The sequence below is a fragment of the Oreochromis aureus genome, linkage group 19 (assembly GCF_013358895.1).
Source record: "Oreochromis aureus strain Israel breed Guangdong linkage group 19, ZZ_aureus, whole genome shotgun sequence".
Lineage (NCBI taxonomy): Eukaryota > Metazoa > Chordata > Actinopteri > Cichliformes > Cichlidae > Oreochromis > Oreochromis aureus.
Window position 1 is genome coordinate 8,977,178 of NC_052960.1, and position 27,767 is coordinate 9,004,944.

The window sequence follows — 27,767 nt, forward strand, 5'->3', positions numbered from 1 at the left end:
ATTCTGTCTTTGTACACTTTGAGACTGTCAGCCTGTCACAAAAGCAGAATTTGTTCCCATTTCTTTACCTGAATCTATAAAAATTGCCAAAGAAAACGGAGTTTGACAAATATAAAATAGTGTTTTTGCACCAACAAGGTGATTTCCAAAAACCTGTTTGCTTCCAATTGGCACATTTTATGGTGTGCAGTTAATTAAAAAAAAAAAAAAATCTAAGAAAATTGCCAATTCTTCCTTTTTCCTACAGTCTTGAAAAAATATTTGCAGCAGATGAACAGTGTCAGAAAGTCACGTCTTTAATAAATGGGGGGGAAATATCCAGGATCTAACACAAGCCCTGAGAGATGGCTCTTCTGTTGATCCAGTTCACTGAAGCCTCATCAATAGAAAGATGGCTGTCAAGGAGCCATTCTTAAGGAACAGGCTGAAAAGGCTGTGGTATGCCAAAGTAAACAAGAACTAAACTCAAAATCAGCGGGAACAGGTCTTGTGGGGAGATGTCATAGACTGACCTCCTTAAAGTCCAAACATCAACATTACTGGAGCAGCGTGGGGGTCCTCTAGTCAGCAACATCCAAAAAAGAGCTTTGAATGTCCTTCAAGTAGCCTGGATAACTATTCCTGAATACTACTTAAAAGAAATTACAATAAGAGAGTTCTGGTTGTTGAAGAACAAAGGTGGTCATAAGAAATATTTGAAGCTTGATAGAATTGTATGAGTTAAAATCTCAGATTTCTTTAAAACATTCTTTCAAAAAGATTTTTTTTCTTCTTCATTTAGATCTCTGATGTTAAAGAGTGGTGATTTCACTAATTTGATCATCTTAAGGGCACAGCTTTAACTGTGAGAACAAGCCCACCTACCCGCTCTTCAAACCTTAATGATGGGCTGCAACAAGCCTGAGTCTAACATTATACCCCATATACGGAAAATATGGGGTAGAATTCCCACTTTTAAGCAGAAGCTAAGCAGTCATACTTGCGTCAGTAAGCATAAAATCAAACTTGTGATCAGCACGTGGATTGAATTTTATATTTATGGTTTTGCTGTAGTATATAAAAGGGTGATTAAAATGAAGTGAAAGAGATAGTAACCACAGAGGGAAAACAGGACAAAGAAGTAGAAGTGATCGCTCAAAAGGAAACGCAAAATTACCTGAAAGTCAAATTAAAAAATAATAAAAATAATAATAAAAAACCGATGGCCAAGGAGATTATGGTGTTTTGAAATTACATCCAAAACATAAATACCTTTATGCTTGTATTATAGCCTTATAACATAATAGTGTCACATGACGGAGCGCTGTTACCTTACTCACATGATTTACAGTGAGCCCCGCCCCTGAGCACTCTGATTGGCTCCCGTCGAAGACGATGCCAACTGTTTTTCCCCTCGACGTTAAATATAACTGTGGAGTGCCGCTGTGGATGTGCGTGTAGTCGGTTCGTTGCTCCCTTCTTCGTCTAACAACACAAAGAAAAGGTAATAAAATATGTTTTTGTCTTCCTTTAAAACTTCTAGGACTGAGCGGTGTGTCTTAATACCTTTAACTCACTCCGAATTAAAAAAAAAAAGTTCATGTTTTGCGAAGCTTGTTGTGCTACTGATGGCTAGTTAGCTTCCCAGAGTTATCAGGTGAGACGTTTACGTCTTTTTATTTTTTTCATATTTCCGTGTTTGTTGCCACCTCGGTAAACATAGCTGAAATCTAGAAGAGGATCTGAATATTTTTTCCTACTGTCATCCATCCAGGAATCCCACAGAAAGCGAGGAGATGTGTCGGTCCGTCCTATTCGCACTGCTCGGCCTGACAGCCGGGCTCGTTATTGGGTTTCCCACCCAGGAGGAAAACAGTGGCGGAAAACACTGGGTCGTTATCGTGGCTGGCTCCAACGGCTGGTACAACTACAGGCACCAGGTGAGACTGCGACCACAGTGCATGACTCATTAGTTTTCTCTCATGGTTTTTGATAAGCACAGCTTTAACCTCTGATAAGCTACTTCACCTCCCAAATGCATGCTTTCCAAGTACTCCTCCTGCCGTTTAAAAGGCTGCATACTGTGATAATGTGGAGCTGACCTCCGAATCTTTTGCTCTCCTGCTCGCTCAGGCCGATGCTTGCCATGCCTACCAGATTGTCCACAAGAATGGCATCCCCGACGAGCAGATTGTGGTTATGATGTACGATGATTTGGCTGAAAATGAACAGTGAGTTGGCACTTTTGTTTCTCTGTTGTAGATACTTGTTCATACTTCTTCTTTCCTTAAAATGTTCGACACAAACTCATCCTAATTTAAGTAGCTGTTGACCATAGTAGGATATTAACTATTAGTAAGATATAGCTCACAAAAACTAAATCTTAAACCAGAAAAGGCTGTTCTGTAGGCCCTGTTACATCTGATTCAAATTCAAGAGTCTCTGCTGTCATTATGCATGTATAACAAAAGTCTAGCTTTACTACCTCACATGCTGAATTACATTTACATAACATATAAATATACTGATACATGTATCTGCTGTGTGTGTATGTACACACATTCACAACAATATTATACATTAGCACTGAACATGAGATATAAACTGTATATATATGAATGTGTAATGTATATATTTGAGCAATAGGATAATGCACTTTACATGAGTTACTAAATATATAACCTATAAATGTATCCATATATTCCTGAGGGGTATAAACATGTGGAATTGAGCAGGAGAATATATCACATTAGAGTTATACAGAAGTCATTTGACAGCTGAAGTTCAGCAAGAAGCCTGAAAGAATCTTCAAGTGTCTGTGTGAGGATGGCTCTGAAGCATGAAGAGCCTTTGTGGATTTGCCCTTCACTCTTTGCACAGTCAGTGGGCTAAAGATGAGCCAGAGATGGTTTTGTGCTGTTTTCACAACACACCTTGGTGCAGCTACCATAACAGGCAGTCATACAGGTTGTGAGGATGCAGCTATAGAAGTTATTAAGCAGTTTTTGGAGGAGTTTGGCTCAGGAAAGGCACTCTGTGATGGTGACTCCTAGGAACCTAAAGCTGGAGACTTAACCCAGCTCTCTATGGTGTCAAACTGTGAATCTCCTCCCTGTATAAGACCGACTAACGCTGTTCCATCAGCATCACACAAGACAAAGACAAAAAAGTAACTGCTGACAATCCCGTTGTTTGCTGAATGACCTTAAATGGCCTTCAGCTTTGGTGACTGATGGACATAAACAAACAAATCAGAGTAACCATTGTAGACACTGAACAACAGGATACTCTTTTTAATTTTTTTTAATATTCTGAATGAATTCTTGATGTTTAAAAATGCTCGGGAGATTAAATTACACTTGGAACTACTTTTTCCAAAAAAAACAACTGGATTGTCAGTCGTTACGTTTTTGTCTTCGTCTTTTGTGATGCTGATGGAATCTTTGGTCTATCTCATGGAAAACTAACAGTCTGCTGGCATCATCTTTGGAGATAGTGGTGGGTTTCAGGGTTTTTGCAGGAATTTCCCAATCAGATCAAAAAGTTGCACTGGCATTCCTCCACTCACCGTGTAGCAGGGTCCCGCATCGCTCAGCAAAAACAGGTTGAGTGAATGAGTCGTGCTGAGAGGAGTCACGAGGAAGCACTTTTGGTGCTTCCATGGAAATGGTCTGGGAGTTATGTTACTGGCAGAGGAGGGGTAATGAAAGGAGATGTGCTGGTTGCAGGAATCACAATGGCAGTTACATAGTGGGACGCAATGTAAAACCCAGCTTTAGCAGTGATTTGAGAAAGTTGGCCTGTGTTACTTAAATTTCAGTGCCAGCCGACTTGCACATGTAGTTAGCTGTTACTTTAATTAGAGATACTTTAATATATTAGCAGCTGTTTACAACAAACACTTTTCACTGTGTTTTGCTTGAGGTTTACCTGGCAGTCAATCGAGTCAATCTTTCAGGTTCATTTCAGACATTTAGTAATAGTTTGTGATAGAACTTTCTGATAAATGGGAGACATATGTTCCTTATGTTTCTGTTTTTTTTTGGGGATCATAACCCATCTGTAGACATGTTTATTCAAGCTGACAGACACAATTCTAGCTGAGGAATGTTTTTATGCTGTTATTGTTTACTGTTCCCACACCTTAAAATGTTCCATGAATGTCAATCTCCCTTTGTTTTTTTTGAGAGTTTGAGAGACATTATGCAATATGGACTTTTTTCTTTTTAATATCCGTGTCACGCTCTTGTATCACTGCCATTGTAATCACAGACTGAGCATCTGGTTAATAAATACCTAGTTACAGAAATGCAAACAAGAAAGACAAACTGCACGTATCAGTGCGCAGATACGTATACCATAAGATTTCACTATAAATGTTATTCATTGATTTATTTTAACATCTGTGGTGTCATATTGTTTTGTGGCTCTGTCACCAGATGAGTGAATCATTGTTATCCATCTGTTTCCCTTTTATCTCACAAAGTGTTTTATCAGCTATTTGCACTTCCTTCTGTGTGTCTGAATCATGTTTTTCTTCCAGGAACCCTACCCCTGGGATACTGATCAATAGACCAAATGGCAGTGATGTGTACAAGGGAGTTCCTAAAGACTACATCGGGGAAGTGAGTGCTTCAGGGCATTTCTATAAAAAAATCAACTAATTTCAATATTTTCCAGATGATTGTTTGAAGAGGCTTCTCTGCTGAAAGCAAACTTTGTGGGTTGGTGTGTCTGTTATTGCAGGATGTGACCCCAGAAAACTTCCTGGCAGTGCTGAAGGGTGATGCCTCAAAAGTCAAAGGTGGCTCTGGAAAAGTGCTGAAGAGGTAAGTGGCTAAAAAAAACAGGAAGTAATGAGCGCGTGGCCGAACAACAATAAATCTGGTTTATATACCTTCTTCCCCCCGTTAACTTTGTTCTCATTTTCCTGGCAGTGGACCCAACGATCATGTGTTTGTTTACTTCACCGATCACGGAGCACCTGGTATTCTGGCATTTCCTGCTGATGAGGTGAGTACCTTTTTGTTTTTTTTAGTTTAAACTTCCTGGCACTGCAACAACCACAGACAGGTTACACCAGATTCATAAAGAGCCTCATTACTTCACAATCACTTTGACATATCTGGGTTGGGTTGTTTTTTAATTTAGTGAAATATCTAATTATTAGATGGAATATTATGAAAAGATAGCAGTGCCCCATTGAGGTGAAACACAGATGGTAAACACAATTCATGATTAATATCAGCACATTAACCATTGTCATGCTGATTGCATTATCATTGCAGTCAGCATTGTTAGTGTTTACCCTGTCAAACCAGGGAGACATCCTCACCAAGTAAACTAACCGTGTTTTTATGTTTGCAGTGCATGCCATCACGGTGCTCTAAGAAACACTAGTGTATCATTGTGGTTAATGCAAATTTGTCCCCGCTCTGTCTGCAGCTCCATGTTGACGACCTTCAAGCAGCCATTACATACATGCACGACAACAAGAAATACAAAAAGGTGATGTGATGTTTGATATGTACCGTACAAGTGTGGGCACGTCCCGCAGTCTAAAATTCAGCTGATAAAGTGATGATGTAGCTGTGCTGATGTGTAAGCTCATAACATTTGTGTTTGGTCCACACACACACACATATAGATGGTGTTCTACATTGAAGCATGTGAGTCTGGGTCAATGATGACCCACCTGCCTACTGACATTGATGGTGAGTTGAACTTTATCAGCAGAATTACTTTCCAGTACAAAGATGATGACCCAGCATCAAGTGATGAGAGTGAAACTGATGCTCGTCTATGCTTTTGATGGGATCGGACTAGGATCATGTGATTTTTATTTTTCATGTTTTAATTAAAAAAAATCGTCCTTGTGTTACGCTTCGTGTTATGTTGACTAGACAGATGTCAGGTCCGTGGTTTGAGGACTTCTGCTTTTGACTTTTAGTCTTTTGTAAGAATCCATTAAATGCTGAGGTCAGCAACCCAGCTTGTGTTCATCTTTAAGCACAGTTACTGTGTTGGACATCAAGTGATAAACAGAACTGGACCTGCACATGACATTGATCAAGATTCTTCTTTGATTGTTTTCAATGAATGTCTGTTTTTGATGAGTCCAAGTGTAAAGCAGTTACTGAAATTTGTGTTTAGATCTTCAGTAACAGTCTTCAAATTTTTCTGAGGCTGTTAAACAGATCAGCGAGCGACCTTTAGATCTGCCTAGTGTAAAACTAGAGTCTCCTAACATGAGAATCTCTGTGTATCCTTCAGTGTATGCCACCACAGCAGCCAACGCTGAGGAGTCCTCTTATGCCTGCTACTATGATGAGAAACGGGACACCTATCTGGGTGACTGGTACAGCGTGAATTGGATGGAGGACTCTGATGCGGTGTGTGATTATCGTCCTCATTTGTGTCCAAATCACAGCTTCTAATATTTATTCGTTTTTGAAAAATATTTTTAAAAGAAAAATGTAATTGTTGTCTGTGATATATTGTGACACTGAAGTTCAGAGTATCTTGTGTGGTGGCTTTAACACATCTTATAATGTTTAGACTTCAGGCTGCAGGGATGCAACATTTAGTTACATTTTTAGAGAGGTGCACATCGGATTATGGTGTTGATGTAGATTTAATCCAGAAACATGAATCCACTGAAAGAATGAAAAAGGAAGAAACGGCTAATGTTTAAGATTGGCAGGAAAAGGAAGTGATAAACGTCTCCAAACGTAGCAGCAGAACTTTTGTTTTTAACCAGACCTGAGTACTTTGCATAAGTGTGTAACGACAGAACAGAAACCTGACCATGAGACAGTCAAACTGCCACACATTATTTTACGGAACAAATTCACTGACTCTTCATGTGACTGTTATTTTGGAAGCATTTTGTCACGCTCACTTTTTTTTTTCCTGTCTTTGTGCATCCAGGAGGATCTGACAAAAGAAACATTGCTACAGCAGTTTAAGATTGTGAAGAACCACACAGACACGAGCCACGTCCAGCAGTTCGGAAACAAGGTGAGAGCAAGAAGGCTGTGCAAACTGTGAACGAAATGCATCAATGAGCACTTGTCGGTTCTAGACCAAAGAAATTTGAGGGGGAAGTAGTGTTTTATTTTAAGTTGGAATGACTTGCAGAATGTGTTTATCTATGTGAGTGAAGGAAAAAAAAGTTTGTTTCCTCCTTCTATTTTAACACTTGTATGTCTTTCTCTACAGACTTTGGCCCACATGAAAGTTATACAGTTTCAGGGTAATCACAAAGCAGACAGTCCAGCTCCGATGAACCTGCCACCTATTACAAACCTGGATCTGACCCCGAGCCCTGACGTTCCTCTTGCCATCCTGAAGAGGAAGATGATGGCCTCCAATGACATCAGTGTGGCACGGGGCCTGCTCATGGAGATCAGCGCCCACCTCAAGGTAAAGAGTGACAAAGCTTTCTAATGTTTGTGCCAGTGTGCTAATACACTGAAAATCCATTTGATGATAATTTACTTTAATTTAAAGGGTGTGTGAACCTTTGTGTGTGTAGATCAGGGAGGTGATGGCCGACACTATGCGCAAAGTGGTCGAGAGAGTCGTCGGCAATACTCTAAAGGCCAATGACATGTTAAACAGCAGAGCTGACCTCTCCCAGCATCAGTGCTACAAGGCGGCAGTGAAGCACTTCAAACACAACTGCTTCAACTGGAGCAAACCTGAGGTAGAGCCACACAATACTACTCTTTCACCTCCTTTTTAACAGACCCGGGACATCCCATTGCAGTTTACAGAGTGTCGGTGATTCATATACAGACATTAATAAATGAGTCACCATTGTGGGCACATTTCAAGCTTATAGTAGAATTTCGTTCTCATGCCTAAACTCTGGTTCTCCTTGTAAAGGGGAAGTGCCAGATCAGTTTCACATGCTATTCATCAGCAGGTATCATACTCGCATTCATCAGCTCTTTTGCATTCAGCTGACTCTAATCTAGGCACTCTGAGAATAAGCTTGAATTCCCACTCACAGTTCTATGAAAGCCATGTTAAAAGATTCACACAGTAAGCAAATTGCCCACTGTGATCTCTGATCATTTAGGTTCAGGATAAAGGGAAATGGAGGAAAAAATATATAAATAATAAATTATATAAATAATAAATTAAAAGTAATATCACTCAATAAAGTAATAAATAATGAAAAAAATAACATGACTAAGAAATTGGATTGACTTGCTGAATAATACTGAGAAATATGTTAATTACATATAAAAAAATCAGTATTAGTTGGATTTTTAAAACAGAATTGAGCAGTAAATGTTGTTTCTGTGTTCATCATGTCACACCATCTGGCAGAGAATGATCAGAAATACTTCAATTCAGTTTTATTTATGTATTGCCAAATCACAACAGCATTTGTCTCGAGGCGCTTATTATAAGGTAAAGACGTCACTATAGTACAAAGTTACAATCGGTAACTTCTGTAACACTAATCACTACTCATCTCACTGACTGGGAAAGCCCTTAATCACATGATTTAAACTCAGTATTTTCCCAGGTGCTTTCATGCAGCTGTGTGCTTTTAATCTGAAAGTCTTCTTTTGTTTGCTCTGGAAAGTTTCTGACGTTTAAGGGCGTCAGATAAAACAAGAGGAAGCTGGTGAACATTTGAAGATTCATGTAAAACACAGACTGTGGTGACGTTTCTGACGTGTGACGATTTGATTTCTTTCCAGTTTGAATATGCCCTCAGACATCTGTATGCGCTGGTGAACCTATGTGAGGGAGGATATCCTGCAGAGAGGTATAGACCACTTCTCATTTAATCTAACCACTTTCATCTGAGTTTCTGTTCTTTGTTTTTTTTCTCTCTAATTCATTGTCAGTCATCTGATTTGGGGTATTTTTATATATATATACAGTATGTGGATTCAAGCTGATTTTATCTCAGATTTTAGTGGATTTGTTTCTCGTAGATAGAAGTAGCTATACACTAGTACGAAACCTTTGCACCATTTAAATGTGGCTTTTTTTGTTTTGTTTTTTTAAGACTCTCCTGTCAGTGTGTTAATTACTATTAAAATGTACCTCTTTTTGTAACATTTAGTCTACACAACGGTGTACCTTTTTTTTTTTTTTTTTTTTTTTTTACTTTATATTTTATTGGTTTACATCAGATATCTTTGGGTTTTGCTGCGTTTTTGTCAAGGGGAAAGCTGTTTGAATAAATCATCTTGGTTTCTAGGAACATATGAAGTGAATTTTTCACATCAGTCCTTAAAAATAATATTTTTGACAGATAATCAGTAGTCGCAGCCTATAATCAGTCATATTTCTTACTGAAAATTGATGAAGACACTCTGTTTCTTGTGGAAATATATTTTTTGGCGATCTAATACTAAGGTAATCTTGTTTTGTTGTCTCTCCACAGCATCCAGCAGGCCATGGACACCGTGTGTGGCCACTAAAAGGATTTCTGTGAAACATCAAAGCCTCTGGTTCTTCCGCTTGAGAAGCTGAGAAAACTGAGCATCTCTTTGCACCACTTGGGAATCAATCTGATGTGGAGTTGATGTTATTGTTTTATGAGCACACTATAATTTTTTTAAAGTCGTTTTTGATTTTACTGATTTTTCTTTTATGATGACTTCACAGTGAAGAGCGTGCAAGACTTTTTATTGCTACCCGTTTTGTTTTTAGAACAAAATACACAATTATAATATGGACTGCAAATAAAATTGTTTGCTAAGCTTTATTTGTGGTATTGTCAAGGGCAGACCACTAAACGATGAATGTTAAGCCTCAAGAGACTTTTTTGTGACACTGCTGGGAATAAAATCCGATGGACCAAAGGTGACATGCTTTCTGGATGATATTTCTAATAGCTGCTGAAATAGTAAACAGCAGCTAACCTCGGAAGGATTTCTTTTCCAGATAATTCTGCATTTCCTATCATCAGAAACCTTTAAGTTAGCACACCACTGTGTGATAAACACATGAATACACCCATATCCTCTTTGGCTGTGAACTGCTGTGAGCTTTAACAGGATTTTGGACTCCCTGTGATCTTGATTTTTAACAGCTGATAGTTTATTACAGGATATCAATGAGCCTGGGAGCAGGTCTATATTAACAGAAACAGAACAGAGACTGTGGGGTCATCAGAGATCAGGTGAAAGGCTTGAGATTGATCAATTAAAAACAAACTTGGTTATACTAGTATCATTGATTCATGTACATTCCTTTAAAAATATATTTTAATGGAATTTCCTCATTTTCCACTGCAGAAAGAAATCTAAATAAAGTAAAAATGCACTCACTAAACATTGCTAATACTGGCTTTGACTCATTTTTGCCTTGAGAGCCGTTTTAATTCTTCATGGCACAGATTTATTAGGGTACTGGAAGCAAACCTCAGACACTTTGGATATGATAAAATCACATAGTTGCTGCAGATGTCGGCTGCACACCTGTAATGCAAATCTGTTCTAAAATGTCCCAATGTTCTCTGTTGGATTGAGATATGGTGACTGTGGACGCCTTTTGAGTAAACTATTTTCAAGGAACCAGTTTCAGATGATTTGAGCTTCATGATATGTTAGCCTGCTGGAAGCAGCTATCAGAAGATGGGTAAACACTGTGCTGAATTGGTACTAAGAGGGCCAAAGCTTGCTGAGAAAAACTCTCTCACACCACGACCAGAAGGCTAAACTGTCAGTTCAAGGCAGAATGGATCAGCTTTCATGTTGTTCACACCAAATTTTGACCTTGCCATCTGAATGTCGCTCTCATTAGACAAGGCAATGTTTCTCCAACCTTTTGCTGTCCAGTTTTGGTGAGCCCAAAGAGGGACTTTCAGTCTAAGTTTTCCATTCTAGTTGTAGCATTTTGGCCATTCTCCTTCGACCTCTGACATCAACAAGGCGTTTTCACATGCAGAGCTGACACTCAATGGATATTTTCTGTTATTTGGACTTTTCTCTGTAAACCTCAGACATGGTTGAGTGAGAAAATCCCAGCAGATCAGCAGTTTCTGAAATACTCAAACCAGCCCATCTGGTACCAACAACCATGCCACTTTCAAATTCACCTAATTTACCTTCTTCCCCATTTTGAAGCTCAGTTTGAACAGTTTGAGCAGGTCATCTTGACCATGTCTATATGCCTAAAAGCACTGAGCTGCTGCCATGTGATTGGTTGACTAGTGATTTTGCATAAAAAACAAACAAACAAACAGTCAAACACTTGAACCTAATGAAGTCACATTTCCTTAACTATTTTTTGTCTCTCCAGAGTTCGGTGGAGACTGTTGTTATAAATATCGGTCATGCTTTTTAAGTCTAGTTGACAAGTTCTCATTTTGAGAAGAATTTTCAAACATATGTATATATATTAAAACATATGTAGGAAATGTGAATTCTTTCTCTTTATGTAAACTGTGGTAACTTAAAAATTATAATTTAGAAAACGAAAGAGATGGATTCCAGGGAGAGGTGAGCTTTTATTACCTCAAATTAGGAAGAGCTAATTACCTTCCAGTTAGCTGATCCGGAAGTTCTGTTTATTATTATTTATTGATATTATTTATAACACATCAAAGATAGTGTCATTCTAAGTATACTTTGAGTTTTGAACATAACACGAAACCCTTAAAACGCGACGAAAAACTATAAAATTGCTCCATCTAGTGGTGAAATCTTTACTTACATGTTAAAATTAAAACGGCTGTATTTATACTCTGTTTGGGTTCTTTAATTATTGGCTGACTATTTCTCAGCCCCCGTATTTGTTGTTATTGACACTCTTGTGCAAAACCCTTGTGTCACCTACGGTTTTCTTTATATTTTGCGTGTAAATTTGGAAATAAGGGGCAGCAGTTCATTTAAAGATGTGCAAACATTCGTGGAAATACAGTATATCAGGCAGAGTTTTAACAAGATTAAAATTCAGTATTCGGTATGACCACCTTTATTCTTCATCACAGCCTGAACCATCTTAGGCAAGCTTTTTGTAATTTCTTTAAAGCCAGAGGGGCCGATGGCGCGATATGGCAGCCTCGCTTCTGTCAGTCTGCCCCAGGGCAGCTGTGGCTACAACCGTAGCTTGCCTCCACCAGTGTGTGAATGTGAGAGTGAATGAATAGTGGCATTGTAAAGCGCTTTGGGTGCCTTGACAAGCGCTATATAAAATCCAATCCAAAATCCAATCCATTAAGTAGTCTTAAGGATGACTAGTTCTCCAGGCCTCTTGAAGGACATCCAAACCTCTACTTTTGCTCTCTATTCTCTGTCAAGATGATGATTCCACCCATTTTGATAAGATCTTCCTGACCGCTGAATGAAATGCATTCCAGACATGAGCAGACAAATCTTCAGGTTCACGTTACTTACACAAAGGTAGATCTGTTCTGTAGTCGTGAGTCATCCTTTCTTATATGCACACTCTCAATACAACCATAACAGACAACACCTGCACATAATACACACACACACTCCAGTTGTCCAATTTCTTGAAATTTGCTAAGTTTTTAGAATTGCCTTTTTGGTGCAAACCTTCCCCCCAGTTGGTTCATTCAGGATTTTTCATCCAGGAACAGGAACAAATTATGTCTTTTTGTGACAGGCTGATGATTACAAAGTGCCAAAAGATACAATTAAAACAGTTTCTTTGCTAAGTTGTCTGTTATGTGTAGACATAACACTGGTCCATTTCTTCTTTTTATGCTTGAATGATTCCCAGGTCAATGTTATATGCGTAACACAAAACTTAGAAGAACATCTGGATCCTTGGTAGCAAAACTGAAAGAAATGGTGGTTGAGGCCTTCATTTTGAACAGCAGTGTATGTCTCTGTATAAGCTCTGCAATGGAATTACCATCAGTATGTATGTACATGTCTATTAATTTATTTATTTGTTATTTGCGGGAGATATAAAAAAACAAAACAAAACAAAACTTAATTTATGAAGAATGCCCAGGTTTTGGGGTACTGACCTGAAAAATCTGACTTCTTCTTTTCAGGCATCTTAAATTTTTGATTTAATAGCTTTAAATTTAAAGTAAGGTATTCGAAATTTCATCTTACAAAAAAGTAAGTGGAAATGTTGAAAAGTTTAAATTTTGAGAAACGTAACTTGAAATTATTTTCTTCTTCTTCTTCTTCTTCTTAGTAGTAGTAGTAGTAGTAGTAGTATTAGTAGTAGTATTAGTATTATTATTAGTAGTAGTAGTAGTAGTAGTATGTGTTTATGTTAATTTTATGCGTCTTAGTGAACTTTGTTTAAAAATGTTATAGTATAATGTATAATGGAAGTGAAATCCACTTTGTGTGTGTTTACCTGGAACTGTTAAAAGTTGAAACTATTTTTATTTTTATCTATTTATTTACTAGTTTATTTTCAGCCAGAAAATAAACCTGTGGACATTTTCCACAAATTATACAATTTTTAACAGCTCTGTCCTGTCCATTATTAGTTTTAATTATAATTTTTAACCTTTAAAACTGTAATTATTGTTTATACACCGCTGTGTATAAACACATCGCCGTTTTTGACATTTTAAGCAGGCATCAAGTCTGCCACCTAACCGCGGTGAGAACGGCCCAACGGGGAGGCGGCCTCCTTAGCCCCGCCTCCTCCATAAACCAGGAAGATAACCTCACCGAAACCCGTCTTGGTAACGTGAAAACGTCCCTGTGTGCCGGAGAAAAGCAGTAGCAGCAGACAGACTTCCAGCTGAGTTACATCGACAGGAAGATAAAAAGCAAATTTCTAGATTGAACCCCAGCTGCGTTGCTTTTAACCGAACATAGCAGCCTTTTTAGCTCGGTTAGTTAGCTTGTTTGCTACCTTTAATAGAGACTCTTGGAGAGCTTGCGCAAGACGCCTTAGTAAATCAATTTTAAATCGCCGTTAACATCTCACCATGGGATCCAGAGCGTCCAGGTTACTCCGAGAAGAGGAAATTGAAGAAATTAAGAAGGAAACTGGCTGTAAGTTGAGCTCAGAGTTGAGAGTTTAGTCCTTGTGTGAAGACGAAACCTCTTGGAAATTAGCTAGTTGATTTCTGTACTCTCATATTTAGATGTCTTTGGCTGACTGCTTTTTCTGATTGAGGCTGTAACTCTCTATATTTTGCTAGTGTAATCGATTGCATTATATCGGTGAGGGGTTATTGTGGATTGAGTTGTGTATCAGCTATCTTTGGCTCATCTGATAGTCAAAAATCTTTGTCGCCGCAGTTTCCCACAGTCAGATCACTCGCCTGTATAGCCGTTTCACCAGCCTGGATAAAGGGGAAAACGGCACCCTCAGGTGAGCAAAAACATAAACAGGAGCCCCAACCTGCACCTTATTTGTTTTGTTCCTTTACCAGTACACACTACAAGGACTCCGTAGGTCACCTATGCAGTTAAGTTTTCTGGTTGACTTGAAAGTGAGTCATAAAAAAAACACACCTCCAAGGGTATTTAAATTGAGAAAATCGTACAGTGTGTAGTGTTTTACTAATTTGGCTTCTCTGAATGTGGTATTTATATTAATAAATTAGGTCTAAGACAAAGTGTTGTGCTGAGATAAAGGTGGGCAATGTGAGATCTGTCTCTCATTTCAGTGATGAAATCATGTAATAAATCTTTCTCCTGTCACTGACTATTCATCTGGTTCAGATTCTGTTAACTGATAGGTGAAGAGACTGGTAATCATTAAGCAGCTAAAATTTTAATTTGACGGCCCTTTCGTTATTTGAAAATGATTCCTTGAAGGGGAAAGGGCAGTCAGTTTCTCAAGGGCAGATGAAACCCCCCATGCACACACTCTGTTTGGTTTCATTCAACTTAGATATATGAAAGATGTTGTGTTTACACATAATAAGTTCCTGGCTGTACTTTTTTTTTTTCTTGCTCAAGTGCTTCCAGTCACAGTAGAAGTCACGTTTGTTCAGTGTGACTTCCTTATCGTTTCATTAGTTTTCACAACAGTGAGATTTCACAGATCTGTTTCTAGTCCAACCAACTGGAGTAAGAAACATTTTCAGTGTGTAACAAATCTGTACAATGTTTTTAACAATTTTTTTTTGTTGGTTTTATAAACAAATGTTGATTTATGTCAGATTTTTGCATTCATCACATGACCTCATGCGTTTTGCTATGTGTCATGTCTTAGTAAAGCTCATCAACTCTCCGTATAAGACTGGTGGTGAATTGTTAGGTTAAAATGAACAGTTAAAACATACTGAGTTTAGAATTGAACTGTGATCACGTCTCCTTATTTTTACAGTCGAGAAGATTTCCAGAGAATCCCCGAGTTGGCCATCAACCCTCTGGGAGATAGAATCATCAATGCATTCTTTCCTGAGGGGTGAGTAGTCTGTGTTAATGCTCTGCAGTAGTTTGGAAAGCTTGTTTTTGCACTACTATAAAATTGAGTCACCAGCACCATCGCCACAAAGCTGGACCAGGCTGTAATGCCTTTCAGTTGTGGTTTCCTGACTGCAGACTGGAGAAGCTCAGTCCTTACTGCCAAGTCTGTGTGGAAGTAAATCAAATGGGGTTTTGAGTTGTATACTTGACAGTTATTTGGATGTTTTCATCACTGTGGGAGGGGAAAAAACCAACAACAAAAAAACATATGTCTTTAAATATATCATTAAAATCCTAAAAGGTCACATGTGTAGGCGTTGTAATTGCAGCTCTGTCTTTTAATGGTTTCAGACGGATTCTGGTTTCTCTGGTTTTGGCCTGTTTGTTTTTTGTTTTTTTTTTAAACTTGAGAATAGATGTAGAAACCATTCAAATCTGCACAGTGGTGTTAGGTTACTAGCTCATTGTGGTGCCCACAATACGCATTTGAGCACAAAGGTAATCTGACTGAACTTTCCAGAGAGCTATAGTAAATATTTCGTGCTTGTGATTTTTAGAGAGGACCAGGTAAATTTCCGGGGTTTCATGCGGACCCTAGCTCACTTCAGACCCATCGAAGACAACGAGAAGAACAAGAACCCTTCAGCTACTGAGCCCCTGAACAGCAGGACAAACAAGCTGCTCTGTGAGTATTGGGGTGGAACTGGTATCATCTTAGCGTGGGTTTAAGAGTATCTGACTTACCTGTTTCTTTCTTTTCAGTTGCTTTCCGTCTGTATGACCTGGACAGAGATGACAAAATCTCCCGAGATGAGCTCCTGCAGGTGAGTGGATTGGCTTGGAGTCATCATGTAGTTTGTGGTTCACACAGTGAATAATTAGTGTGTTTAAACATTACAGAATCTTTTGGCAACTGTGAGGCTTACAAAAAAATTAATATCTGTAATTCCACACCCATTTATCAGAAGTTCAGTCAGCCCTGTGTAGTCATTCTTTAGTTGAGATGTCATGTATCATTTTTCCGAGGTCAAATTGTAATTTCCCAAATAAAAACATCAGCATACAGGTTAAATTTTACATGCATGGGATTGTCGTCTGTTAATATAGCAAAAACTGTAACATTTATAAGAAACCTCTATGTCATATTAACTAACTTTTCTGTATAATTTCACTAGAATAGATCAGTATGTCACACTTCCCTCTCTTCTCTATTCTTGTTTCGGTTCACGCACAAGTTTTAAGTTGTTTTTTGTTTTTCTCTTGGTTAAAGATAATTTGTCACTTCCACTTAGGCTAAATCTGATCTAATTGAGGTGATGAATGCAATCAATTTGAACCACAATTCCATAAATTCATCCTGCTGTAAATGTGAGCAAATGACTCTTTCCTTTACGTAGATTTCATAAATGATTTTGAGCCAGCCTTCAGAATGTAACCAGATCTTTATTTCGCTTTTGCTTTCCATGTATTTGTATTTGTCTTCTTTAGCTTGAATGTTCTGTGCTTGAATGTTCCCAGAACACAGAACACAATTAATGGTAATGATTAGCTACTGTTGGTCTATATAACCTCCAGCACTTTGTTCCTACTCTTTGGTGTCTTTTATGGTAGGAGTAATAAAATAAAAGTTAACATTTTTCTAACCGGATCCACTTCAAGTACGTGAAGCATTATTTTGGTTGAGATTTGTGTAATTTTTTTTGTGTAATTTTTATTCCCCTGTAGATAGAACTATTTTGACTTCAAATTCTCATATGTCTTTAATGTGGTGGCTGTTTGCATCTGAGGCCTCTTGGAAGCCCTCATAAAGTCTGGATATGATTTCATACCTACCTTCTTGCTCCTATATTACAGAATCTAAGACATTTTCAGATGCTACTTTTCCTTTCTGTGAATATCAGTTATTATTTCTGTGAATGTATCTCTACAGACTTTAAGTTTGACAAAGGAGCAAGTTCTATTGCACCACATTTGTTTTAAAGTGTTTTACAGAGAGGAAGATTTCACCGTCAAAGAAAACTTTGCCCTTGTGCTGACAATGACGTGATATCTCACCTTAACTACAGGCTGATCCTTTCCAGACAGTCTAATATCCTGTATTTTGGCTTCCTTTGCACTCCCTCTGTGTTATTTGTTGTCCCGCTTTAAAGCGGGTCAAGCTCAGTGACATTCTCTGACCTGTAATTGCTATAAGCTCAGGGTTAATGACTCAGCCACATCTCTTGTTTTGCGCAAAACATTTCACCGTGTCACCTGCTTTGTGTAATGCATGAACCTGTAGGGCTAAATGTGTATTTCTGAGTACTATTTGTGCACTCGTTTTTCACTCATTATGCGTGTACCATCAGTTATTATAGTGAATTTCCTGGTCAAGTGTGGCTTTGCCAGTGAACCAAAATAGCTACAAATGATCTTGTGTATTGCAAAAATATACGTCACCTTGTTATTTGGTGACTGTTAAAAATACATTTTGCTGGTTTGTTCCAGGTCTTGCGGATGATGGTTGGAGTTAACATTTCAGATGAACAACTCGGCAGCATTGCTGATAGGACCATCCAGGAGGCTGACACAAACGGAGATAGCTGCATTTCCTTCAATGAGTTTATCAAGGCAAGCTTTGTGGTCAACATACATATTTGTACTGTTGTGTTTTCCTTTTTAAGCTAGCCACTGAACCATTGCTGCTAAACATAAAATGACATAACAGATGCTGTTTGAAGGATTCTTTTTAATTAAAAACTGACCACTACCATGTGCAGGTATATTTTTAGCATCTGAGGCCCCAGTGGTACACAAACTAGAACCCAGGACTGACCACAGAAAAGAAGGAAAAATATATATATCAAGCATGCATTTTACATAGCACAGCATGGTTTTCCAGTGGACAAAAATTTGATTGTGTATCTTTGTTAGTTATTAAGAGAGGATGAGGATGAAATACTTCCAGTTAATTCAAGCCTTGGTTTTCACAGTTTGATTTGTGTGGACATTTACAAGCAAGTTAAACTGTCTCAACCTCTAACTCTTCCAAAGACTTGGTTTAGTTAATATATAATGTGCTGTTTTCAGCTTATAGTGACAGTTAAAGGTGTTTTATGGCACCGCTGGACAAAAATGTCACACTATGTTGTAACATTGAGATTTAAATAGTTTGTGTGGGACTTATGTCGCAGTGGTGTAATGGGTGACCCAGCACCCAGGACAGGGGTGATGGTTAACTGAATTGGCAGGAGAGCTTAGACATGTTTTTTGGGATTGGTTTAAAACAGATGTTCTTTTAAGCCCCAGCTGCAAATGTAAACTTTAGAGCAGCACATTTTTCTGTAGTATAAACTTGTCTTGTTTTTGTTTGTTTATTCGCAGGTCTTGGAAAAGGTGGATGTGGAACAGAAGATGAGCATCCGGTTCCTGCATTAAAGTTTCATTATTGTTATCATTTTTTTTGTAATCCTATTTAGAGTAGCCCTTGAACATGTCAGTTGATTTCAGGACACAATCTCATCCGGCTTCTCAACGAGCTGCTGTGGCCCACGCTATGGATTCATTCCTTTAGGCCAAGCATTGGGTGGATACCATAATAAATCTTGAGTTTCGGCCTTTGCACTGCTCTGTAAACAAAGGGAAAAGTTGCGTGCCTTGGGTTGTTTTATGCAATGTGACTATGTATTTTTTTCCCCCAGTAATGATACATTATTTATTAGGAAACTTTTTAGAGGATCATAGTTATTACCACTTCTGTTCATTTTTCACATGGAAAAATAAATATTTATAGCATGGCAGATTAACTTTTTGCTATGGCAGTGAGTAAGTTTATACGTTTAATCATGCTGCTCCACTGATATTTAGCCCATGCTGCATCTTTGTCCATATAAATATGCAAAGATTCAAATTTGTGTGATTCCACTTCAAAATGTCAGTGTTTTTAATGCCATCATGATATTATGAATTGTTTCCTTTGAGCGAGCCAGACCAGCCAATCCGAGTTTGTCTCTTGAAGCAAAATCGGACTGACCTGTTCCTCGGGTTCTTGTGTAACTCACTGAAGTGTCTGGTTCCCCTTTGTAAGTTATTAGCTAAACAGTAACCCATGGCCATGTTTGTGTACTGTTTCATATAATTAACAGAGCTTCTGCCAGTAGAATCTAAAGCTACTTTTAGCTGCTCCCGTATTTACAGTGGGTAGGACCACATGTTTGATGTTGGCAGTTTTTAAGCCGGATGCCCTTCGTGACTGGGATCAAACCCTGGAATCTCACTTGTTAGATGAACGTGTAAACCACTACACCATGGATCAACTGCTACCTGTAGACTCAAATTATGGGCCTGTTGGAGCCACTGCTGGTTTAAAGGAGTGCCTCAATTAGAGGTGAGAACGGTGGCATGAAGATTTCAAAAATGCTGGTGTCTCATCAGTATGTGAGACTTTCACAGCAGGTTTTTTGATATCCTCAAAAAGTATCTGCCACCTGGACCAGCCCTCAAAGGCTTTAAGACTTAATGAAGGCCTTGCTATGAGTACTGTGTTGGAAATTGGGCTGTGGATCAGTTAGTCTGTAGACTTAGAGCAGGCAAAGATAACATACTGTGCTTTTACTCATTTGATCAGTTTCCCTGCAGCTAAGGAAAAATGCTGATTTCTCCTCTGCTCTGTATTTCTTAGAATGTCTTTCCTTACTGACCAGCGCCTGATGCATTGGACATATTATTTTTTGGGACATGTCACTGTGCATGACCCCTTTTAAGTCTTTAATGTGAGTCTGTGAAGTCATTACTAGAGCACCCTCCAGTGCAGGAAACACAGCTCAATCATTTTATCATTCTGTGATCATCAGTCAGATGTGAATCACGTTATGTGATGTTGGTCGAGGTATTATCAAAGTGATTCAGGAATTTGATTTGAATAAAAATAAGTGCCATGCTTCTTTGTCTCATTTATTGGGATGTTCTTGTGACATTTTTGTGCTACTCACACGGTTTACATCCAGCTTGGAAATTTTATTTATTTATTCTTTAGGAATTAAAACATTGTAGAGTGTGATAAAATTAGAATATAACAGACTACAACTTCATATGTTAGATGATGATTTCTTGAATTGAATATTTGGCTGATAACAATGACAACATTGACATATTAAATAATATATTGTAGATATACTTACTGTATATATAGGGATATAAAGTGGACCTATCATGGTTTTCCTTCTTTTTCTGTGTAACATACTGTTAGAACTGTGGATACTAAGCATATCCAGATTTCTACATGATGAAGTCAGTGTGTGTACAAAGTGATCCCATGTTAACAAACTCCATTTTCAACAAGAAAATTGTATTAACTGCGGGACCTCAAAGGGAGAGGAGTTAAAGCAGCCTGTTTTTGACAAAGGAGAATAAGTGGATGACCCAGAAATATAAAAAATCTTCCATAAAAATCAATGGGAGGATTCTGGAAATGTCAAAGGTGACTTTTATCAGATCCCTGCCCCCACAAAGTCAATCGACAGTTAACACAGGAAACAGATCATCATGTTACACTGATGCGGGCACACAGCAGATATTCATAAATAATAATCACCTGCTGAGTTTTAGACTTGCTATAGTGCCATAAGGCCCTAAATAGGACAGAAAATGATTATATGGAAATTTGAATCATCTCAATCAAAACATAATAACATGCTTTATTATTGTTTTCTGCTAATTATAAAACGTTGGATGGTAATTTGTATGTAATTTGTAAAAGCGCTGTACCTTTAAATTTAGCACAAAGCAGCCATTTCTCTTGTGTGGCTGGTGGGAAGCAGCTAAGGTTTAAACAAGAGTAATATGACTGTGCTTTCGGTACTATTTCTACTATTAGAGGATAATTTAGATAATTTCAAAAATTGTGAAAAAATTTACCTTTTTTAAAAATATTTTTTTTGTATTTCAGAAAAAGACAGAAAAAAGCTGTGGGCTATGGTTCACTCAACCCTGTTACCAATAGCCTGGAACCTGAAAAATCACCTTCATAGGGAATTTTCACTCAGTTTCAGATAAGCCTTAATTAATATGAATTTAAGCAACTTTTTGACATCCTTGCTCAAGTTTTTAATAATCACATATTTTCAAATATATGCTTAGATACACTATCAATATAATGAATAAAACTATCATAAAGGCAACAGATTAAACCCTTTTGTGAGCTAATAAAAATATTTTTGCTTACTTTTATTGAAAATGATATGGTGACATGGTTACATTTTAAGAAATATTACTTAACGGTGTTTTATATGTTTTTAACATGTTTTTATAAAGTTGATTTCAATATGCACGGTAACAGGGTTGCAAATAAGTGTTAATATTAGTGTTTTCTCAAAAACAGAAGCAAGTTGTGGAGTGTAATGCACTGTGAAAGTCAAGGACAAGTGTAATTATGTAAATAAAGGAAGGAAACTTAGACTTTACCTTGTCTTATTTTGGAAATATGTGTAATATTGTTGCATTGGTTAGCGTGACAGTCAATCTAGTCAGAAGGAACACCACAAGCAGTGCATGATTACTGTTCTAGAAAAAGTGGTTTAACAATCGTAGGAAAGAAAAAAAAACATGTATAAACAAAATCAACAGTGGATTTGTGACTATTTTAGATGTTAGATGTGACATGAAAACTAGCATTCAAGCAGTTTAAAAAATCGTAATTATTAGCAAATACAATAAACACTGATAGTCATTAACGGAGTCAACGGAAAAAGCAGGGGACGATCTTATGCAAAAAAAACCCCAAAACGACAACAAAAACCCCAAACAAAACAAAAACATTAAGTGGACAACACACAAAAATAAAATAAATAAAAAATATATACTGATATTTATTATTTTTGAATTCAGATATGGTTTTAATGTAATACGCAGTTTCCTTTTTAAACGTTGTGAAAAACTAGAGTAAATAAATTTGTGTTTGGTATTTTCCAAAGATTAACTGTATATGCCTCTTTCTGTGTTAATTATTATTATGATATTAAATAGGTTTGAATTTTAGTATTTTGTGTTTGGGGCAAATGTAATTCACACAACAAACATATTTTTTATCATTGTGTGTGTGAATTATTTTACATTTTTTGGGGGTGACCCAGTTAGCAGCAGTGAAGCGTTCCATGTTCAGGACACAAGAAGAACAACTTCCGGGGCGGGTTTAATGTTGATTGACAGCTATCCAGCGCAATCCTTCTTCCGTTAGCTCGTAGTAGCGGAGCGAAAATGGCGTAGAACGTAGGGTGTTCGGGAGAACGGGACAACAGGACCTTCTTCTCTCCTCGTTTGCGGTAACCGGGGAAAGAAGAGGGTCCAGAACTTTATTTCTTCGCCGCTGCGGTTTCTCTCAGTAAGATAAATCAGACAGTCGTTCGTTTGGGAGTCCTAAATGTGTCGCCGTAGCGGAAGAAACCCCCTCTCCTCCCCACGGCTTTTGTTTACCATTGTGTGCAACTGCAGCTCAGACCACAGAGGAAATATCTCTGCATCCTTTCGGTCCAACTCGCACCAAGGTCAGTGCTTCGGTCAGCTTTTACTTAAACCTCTGTCTTCACTTTTTGAAAACTGTCGACAATTGTATGCCAGCGGACTTCTACGTTGTGTTATTTGAGTTATTTTAAGGAGTCGTTTGAATATTAACTGAAAGTAACACCATCGAAAATTATGTTTGTCTGCATTAAATGACACTGTGTCCATTAAGCACCACTGAGCACTATAAGAGTCTACTGTAATCTCTGTTTAAAGCTGAAGTGATTCGTATTCGAATGAATTAACTTAAGGAGCAGAATCGATTGCAGCATTATATAATGCATTCATTCTGCAGTACTGTGTGAAACTCTTGAGCCACCCTTCATTTCTATGAATTTTTTCCACTGAGTCAGACTCAATTATTATTATTTTTCAAAGTGGCTTCAGGCTTTCTTAAGGTCTTTAAATGTTGTGTTGTTTTTTTTTTTTTTTACATTGGCTGCTTTTTCACTCATTTTCAATCCAGTCATTATATGTTATGTATTTATTTGTTAAATCACTTAATAATCACCTAGTCATTGAAGCACAAAAAAGGCACTTAGCTCAAGGGATGAACTGTGTTCTTCTGTTTACACGTAACAGACAGCTTAGAAAAAAAAGATTAAATTGAATGTTGAGATATCATTTTGGGAGAGAACAGAACAAAGGCAGTGAACATCCAAAGAAGAGCTTTAAATGTACATCAATATTGAATATTTACCATTTGCTGAGATAAAATGTAAAGAAATGTAGAGTGGCTCGAGATTTTTGTACATCACTGCATATCTAATTGTTCCAAATGCAATGACAGAATGTGCTGAGTATAATCATGAATAATGGTCATATTTCTTCTATGAAAATGACATGTGAATTGTTATTTTAGGAATAAACCGTCATTTAATGGAGTCATGAAACCTCGGCAAGTGATATTGCTTTTCAAATTAAACCCAGCACCACCAACATGTCACATCCGCCACCACCAAGACATTTGGAGGTAAACGGCCACTATCAAGATGACCTCATTTGGGCATGTGGGACACCGGTGCCCTCCTTCCTGCTGGGACATTAGCCACCTCTCCTCCAAAGCATCCCACGGATCATCAGTGCACACCATGTGCCAAAATTTTGGGCGGTCGGACTTGCATAATGCACACTCTGCTTATGTCTACATGTAGCCTAGCATTATTTTGTCTGCCATAAAGTCCTTTAGAAATACGTGTGAGATTCTCGTCAGGCTGCATGTAAACATAGTCTCTACTTCCCAAATAGTAAGAAAGGAAAAACCTACTTTCACCACAGTTACACAAAACAGTTTGATAAAGAACAAAGTACCTGCTCCCAATTTTCTGGGAAACATAGCAAAAGACACAAGATACTGTAGCAAAGATCAAGGCCTGTGATTTTCATTAGACTCATTGGGTGTGTTAATGTTTAGTTTTTTTGCTCTACCTCATTGCCATGGGAAGTCCAACAGGATGGACGAGGAGAGTGGTGAATTAGCTAAAAGGCTGTCAAGTGCCACAGAAAGTTGTATAATGTTGGATGATTAGTTTTGTTTCTGGGGGTCAAAAAGTGAGGTTGGGTGTAAATGGGAGAAGACTGAGCAGCACACAAGCACACGATGCACACTGTCACTCATTTTGGGTACAAAAAAAAAACACTGAACCACTCAAACTGTGGTCTCCTATGCATCTGTTTTGCATTGTATTGTGCTCTCCTTTGTCAGGTTGGCAGGTGTTTCTTTACATATAGCACATAGAGATAAAATTGGGAAGTTTTCCTTTTAATGTTGAGTCCTTTAGATAGAAATCTGGCAACTTGTATTATTTCAAATTTGTCTCCTGAAGCATTCTGATTCAGTTTTCCTTCGTCTGGTCTCTTTCACTTTAACATGTTTTTATTTAGTTTTTTCCCATGTAAATTGCTGGGATTGTTTTTCCCTCCTGCATGTAGGACGTGTATAATGGGACGTTCAGGTTGAGATAGATTTTCAGTTTTGGTTTCTTTTAAGGAATTGTGAGAAGACACAATTAGATCAAAAGTATCTGCTTTATCAAATATGCTTTATCTCACCCAAAAGAAACCTGGTCTCATTTTTCTTTTTCTTTATTTTTTTTATTTTAACAGAAGTATAATGCAGTCACTTGAGGAAGAAAATGCCAGTTTCCCCCTGAATTACGCAGGTAATTATCTCAGATTTCAGAGAAATCCATTTCATTTACAAAAGAAAATGCTTTTTTTAGGATTAGTGAAATTACTGAAAATCCTAGAAGAAGCTTTACATTTAATTTAGCGATCCACCTAATGGAATCAAACAAAGTCATGCTTGTTTATTTTAATCTGTAGTTTTTTCTTTAGGTAGACAGCTCTTGGTCTGTCGAACATTATGGTGTTTCTTTAGGACTAGCCGTACAAAGAAATTCTTCGCAACTCAGTTGATGTATGATGCATCTAAACTGCATTCAGACACGTATTTGAAAGCATAAACAAGTAGCAAAGAGTGAGGCTGGTCAGAGCTTCTCATGATAATGTAATCTAACAAAATGCATAATTGTTGCTCAAGTGAATGCATGCTGCTTCTGTACATTTTCAGTTTCTTTTGTTCACTTTTGTGATTTTTACAAAGGAGAAAAATCACATTTTACCGGGATTTGTGCAATATTTGATCCTAACTGTCATGTTGTTGACCAAACTGTATATTGTATAAACAAGTGACAAGTTGTTTGAAAGCAACAAAATCACCAATGTCTTCCATTAAGATATGTATAGACTCATGTGCATTAGCTTATTTAGCGGGACTGTGGTGCCAACATTATAGTAGCCGTGCATGACCAGTAGTGATGCTTGCTTCATGAGGAATAGTGAAATCGATTTTTAGGCTAAGCTGGAGCGCCAAACTTTGGAAACCATTTCAGTGAAGTTGAAGGGTGGTAGACTTCGGTACATTTAAATACACTGCATAAAGACACAGCTTTACTCTAAACTCTACTGCAAAATCTCATTTTCATCACATGACTAGTTTGTGCAATCGAAATACAACTAATCTAAGGCACAATCAGGGTAAGTTAAGTATTTATCAAGTCATTTACTATAGCATATATACTTAAAATAAGTAACTTTTTTATTTATGCACTATAAGGCATTAAAAGAATTAGTTAATATGCAAAAGCCAAAAATCTCCCAAGTCTCACGTGTGACAGTGATGAAGAAATGTTCTATTAGGAATGAGTTTCAATTTAATCCTAGACTTGGATCTGATTGGTAAGGATCCGACATTGACTTTTAATCCTAGAATAATGATCTCACAGTGACATCACATTGTACATATTACCTCATAGTTATGGGATTCAAAGCGTTATATTTTAATCCATAAAATTGTATTTGATTAGAGTTTTAGCAGCAATAACCTACAATAATGCATGAGTTTAGTGCCCGGGTGAAAATGTTTAAAGGTTTCTGTAGCATCACGTGGAAAGGGTTATCTCCACCCATTTTTATTTTATTTGCTCACGCAGTCAATTAGACACTTCTTTCTTTAGGGAGTTAGGGATTTATCACTGAAAGCTTAGGATATTTTCTGCAGAACAAAGTGTATTCTAGAGCAGCTGTAGCATCATGTTATTACATTAGTACACGAGAGATGCTTTAAACTTCAATCGTAGCATTTTTACATCCATTCAAAGCCCACTTGTTATTTAGAAATAAACAATGAAGTAGATCTGTGGCTGCAAAGGACTCACTGAGCGAACTTGACACTTGTTTGAAAAGCACTTTCTCTATGTACTGACTTGCACCGTCATCATCTCCACCTTGTCTTGGATACTCTGTTCTAACAACCCTGTAATGCTCTTTCTTGGAATTTGTAATCAACAATTTATAAGCAAGTAGACATCTAGCAACATTAATATATGGGTTTAAAAAATATGCATGTCTTAGCAGAATAATGAATGATTTGTATTGCATGCAATAATCCAACTTTGTAATGTGAACGAGTGTAATTAGGAAATTGAAATGTTCATTTTGGATGTTCTGTGAGGACTTGTTTGACACAACGGCGAGCACGTTGAAAAAGCTTCAGCAGTTTTACAGACTACCTGCTAGTTTGTTACAGTAAAGAACAGAGTAGCTCTCCATTGTGTCAAATATGACCTGACAGTGTAGCCACAGTGCAGCTGAAAAACAAATCAACCTTTGTTCCCATTAAAAAAGGAAAAAAATGTATCAAGAGCTTAGGTAAGATTAACGACATCACTTTGTTGATCAACTTTTCCACACAGGACGTGGACTGTGTAGAAACTATGCACTCCAGAGGGAGGAAATGGGCATGCTTGTTATGTGTGAGCCTCTTGTCTGGTTTTGTATTAACTTAAAAAAAAAAAAAAAGAATCTGTATCAGAAGTTCAGCAATAAAATGCAGCATGGTGCCAATTAAATTGATGGGTGTCGACTACAGTTTGAATGCCATATAACAAGAACCAAGGGTTCGTGCCATATAACACGAACCAACAAACCAAAGGTTTGTTGTCCTTAATACCACTCTGAGGCTGGTTATACACCAGAAAATTATTACTGAAGGAAGATTTGAACCTAATTCTAGCTTGGTGAGAAGATTGTAAGCAGGGACAAAACTACCTTTGCTCTCACTGAACTGCTGATCCTAAAATCGTGGGAACAATTAGGCTCTAACTTTATTAACAAAATAGCATTTACAGCAAATACACGAGATATACACTCACTGGCCACTTTATTATTTACTTTTTAATGGAAGTATCTAAGCAGACAATCACATAGCAGCAGTTCAAAGCATTGAGGGCTGTATTTGTGGTTGAGATGATCTGCTGAAGTTCGAACCAAGCATCAGAACGGGGACAGGATTGTCTTATTGTTATTATGCAAGCATAAGAACATTAAGGCAAAGCTAAGAACGGGAAA

At 37.6% G+C, this 27,767-nt stretch overlaps 2 protein-coding genes and 1 long non-coding RNA gene across 3 annotated transcripts; all 3 read left to right on the forward strand.

The window, feature by feature from the left end:
• Nucleotides 1–1,338: 1,338 nt before the first annotated feature.
• lgmn (legumain) lies at nucleotides 1,339–10,291 on the forward strand. The gene is made up of 14 exons (XM_031733466.2): nucleotides 1,339–1,483; nucleotides 1,754–1,919; nucleotides 2,113–2,210; nucleotides 4,523–4,604; nucleotides 4,726–4,808; nucleotides 4,917–4,992; nucleotides 5,425–5,487; nucleotides 5,627–5,693; nucleotides 6,253–6,371; nucleotides 6,910–6,999; nucleotides 7,201–7,404; nucleotides 7,517–7,687; nucleotides 8,700–8,767; nucleotides 9,395–10,291. Exons 2-14 carry the CDS (start codon nucleotides 1,776–1,778, stop codon nucleotides 9,429–9,431), a joined length of 1,302 nt encoding a protein of 433 aa, XP_031589326.1. The 5' UTR covers nucleotides 1,339–1,483; nucleotides 1,754–1,775; the 3' UTR covers nucleotides 9,432–10,291.
• Nucleotides 10,292–13,577: 3,286 nt separating this feature from the next.
• Nucleotides 13,578–20,241, forward strand: chp1 (calcineurin-like EF-hand protein 1). The gene is made up of 7 exons (XM_031733467.2): nucleotides 13,578–13,952; nucleotides 14,202–14,274; nucleotides 15,238–15,318; nucleotides 15,878–16,005; nucleotides 16,083–16,144; nucleotides 17,808–17,930; nucleotides 18,684–20,241. The coding sequence occupies exons 1-7, from the start codon at nucleotides 13,886–13,888 to the stop codon at nucleotides 18,735–18,737; spliced, it is 588 nt and encodes a 195-aa protein (XP_031589327.1). The 5' UTR covers nucleotides 13,578–13,885; the 3' UTR covers nucleotides 18,738–20,241.
• A 2,280-nt stretch (nucleotides 20,242–22,521) lies between these two features.
• On the forward strand, nucleotides 22,522–27,268 carry LOC116315233. The gene is made up of 2 exons (XR_004199085.2): nucleotides 22,522–22,840; nucleotides 23,719–27,268. It is a non-coding gene; the product is annotated as an uncharacterized LOC116315233 (long non-coding RNA).
• Nucleotides 27,269–27,767: the final 499 nt, after the last annotated feature.